Here is a 2438-nt window from a genome sequence, read left to right on the forward strand (position 1 = left end):
TTGGGGGTGGTGGGTGGGGTGGGTGGCCCGTGGGTCTGGCCTGGGGACAAAGGGACAGCAAGGCTTTAACAAGAACAGCCACAAAACACCCAGTTCCTTCAAAGATGATTTTAAAAACGTGTGTTTCTCCCCCCTCCTATTGCAAGAGGGGAAGGGGGATTGAAATCTACGGCCCCCGTGTTGGAGATGGCTGATGGTCCCTAGCATGAGGCAGAGGGACATGTCCTCATCTGGGGTAAACCACCCACCTGGGCGATGGTTCGCAGTGGGGAGGAGAAGCCAGGGAGCCATCAGGGTCACTCTGGGACATGGCGGGACATCCCCGGCTGCACAATCTCCCCCCCTCCCGGGAAGCAGGACCAGGGGGTGGCTTCAGAGGGACCCGTGCGGCCTCTCCCCACAGACGGCCAGAGGCCATCCCGGCTCTCCTGGAGGCAGAGAAGCCATCCCGGCACCGCAGGCCGGGGCCAGGATCCCCAGCCAGGCTGGGCAAGAGCGCAGACGCGTCTGAAGCTGCAGGACGTTCGCAATCCTCCTGGAATCTGTCAACACGCGCCCCGTGCCAATTCGCAGCGCCGCCGGAGAAGCGAGGAGCTTTGGGGGGGAAAGCCGCGTCTCCAGGACCCGCTCCCCCAGGCATCCTTCGCACGGCCAATGGCTTATTAACCCTTGTTAGCTTGCAATTAATTCTCCCTGCTCCCAGGCCAGCTGGGAAAGCGGGATCCCTGCGATTTGGGGATTTCCTATGGCGCAGTCAGCTCTGTGAGCACTTCCTAAAGAAAACCATGGCCACGTTCACAACCTGGTGCAAAACCACAGCTCTCAGGGCAACAACTCCCGCTTTTGGATGGTCCCAATCTCACCGATACTCATTCAGGGGGCAGATGAGCCCGTGCCCACCAGCAGGTGCACGTCCCAAACCAACGCGCCCGGGACCTGCGGATTTTTCTTGCCCGTTGGGGATCCTTTACCTGTGTGATCGCCGTGGTGGTGGGACTCGGCCATGCCTCCCAGACCGCTGTCCGCTTTGTAGATCTGCGTGCCCGCGTGGTGGCTGAGCTCGGCTCCAGAGTCGGAGTCGCTCTGCCCAGCTTTTACGCTTTTCCTCCTCCGTGGCTGGTATTTATAATCCGGGTGATCCTTTTTGTGCTGGACCCTGAGCCGCTCAGCTTCTTCCACAAAGGGACGTTTTTCATTTTCGCTTAACAAACTGGTTTGGGATGGTGGTAATTTTTTTTTTTTTTTAAATAAGAAGGAGAGGAGGGGAAAAAAAAATATCCAAAATTAATGTTTTTTTCCTAGAAGTTTTCAGCCTATTTTGAGGCTTACACATCCCCACTTCCCATACATTGATTCAAGCAACCAGAAAGTTAATGACAAAATGAATTTGCCATGGCAAAAAAAAAAAAAGCTAAAACTATGTTGCAGAACTGCTTTAAAACATAAACTATAGGAGTTAAAAAAAAGAAAAATGACCACTACAGATACCAATAACCGAGCAAAACAAAATCCCTCTGCCCCGTTTTAAACACCTTTGCCAAATATCATTCCTATGTTTGTCCTACAAATGCCACCCCCTCACCGTGACAAACAACGCTGCCCATTTCCAGCTTTGTTTGCTGCTTACAAAGAAACCACAAAGGCAACAGCCATGGGATTATTTCTTTCAAAACTCTTCCCCTGCCCAGACCTCTTTTTGCAAACTCTTGGAGGGTCTGAAACAGCAGCGGGAGCATCGCTGGCCCAAGTGGGCAGGGAAGAGGCAAGTTTGGTACAGCCAGACACGACCAAATGCACCAAGCGGTAAAACATGGCTCGTCGCAGAGCCTGGGAAAGCAGAGAGCACTTTTTTTTTGTGCAAAAAAAAAGTTTGCATTGGTGTGCAGCGCTGAGCACACAGATAAGAAGGGAAATTAGAAAGAAGATTAAAATAACTGCTAAAAATCGGCTTGTTTGGTTTTACCGCTCGCTAAGCGGTAAGCGAGCAAGGCATGGGGGGGGGAAAAACTTCTAGAAAAAAAAAAATCACTGTAAAAGAAGCAGTTTAAAAAAGTCTCATTCTTCTGCGGACAGGGAGACGGGAAAGCCTGGCCGGGAGAGGAAAGGGCCCGGGCTGCACAGCTCAGTGATGGAGCGGGGAAAATCCACGCGTGACACAGCACCGGGGCAGGACCCGCGGGCAGCGCCCGGTCCGAGCCCACTGCGGCCGTGGGCGCCCACGGCCCTACGCGGGGATTCCGCGGAGCGGGGACCGACACGGGGCGACACGCTCGGGGGTGGGGGTGACAGGGGATTTTTGCACTTCAGTTCGAAACGTTTGAAGAACCCCCCGCGGGCGCGGACGGCCAAAAAAATAAATGAGGTTTTTTTTTTAAAAAAAAAAAAAAAAGAAGGAAAAAAAAAAAAAAAAAAAAAATATTTTTAAAAAGGGGGGGGGG

The 2438-nt window shown here is 52.7% G+C and overlaps 1 protein-coding gene across 1 annotated transcript in view; it reads right to left on the bottom strand.

The window, feature by feature from the left end:
• SOX8 (SRY (sex determining region Y)-box 8) overlaps positions 1-2438 on the bottom strand; it is a gene marked incomplete at its 5' end in the record, with an annotated part of 19198 nt that overhangs the window by 16285 nt on the left and 475 nt on the right. The window contains 2 exons of the mRNA XM_009888556.1: positions 5-40; positions 972-1210. Coding sequence (XP_009886858.1) covers positions 5-40; positions 972-1210 — 275 coding nt within the window. The remainder of the gene's footprint in view (positions 1-4; positions 41-971; positions 1211-2438) is intronic.

The sequence above is a fragment of the Charadrius vociferus genome, unplaced genomic scaffold, assembly GCF_000708025.1.
Source record: "Charadrius vociferus isolate BGI_N301 unplaced genomic scaffold, ASM70802v2 scaffold27, whole genome shotgun sequence".
Classification (NCBI taxonomy): domain Eukaryota; kingdom Metazoa; phylum Chordata; class Aves; order Charadriiformes; family Charadriidae; genus Charadrius; species Charadrius vociferus.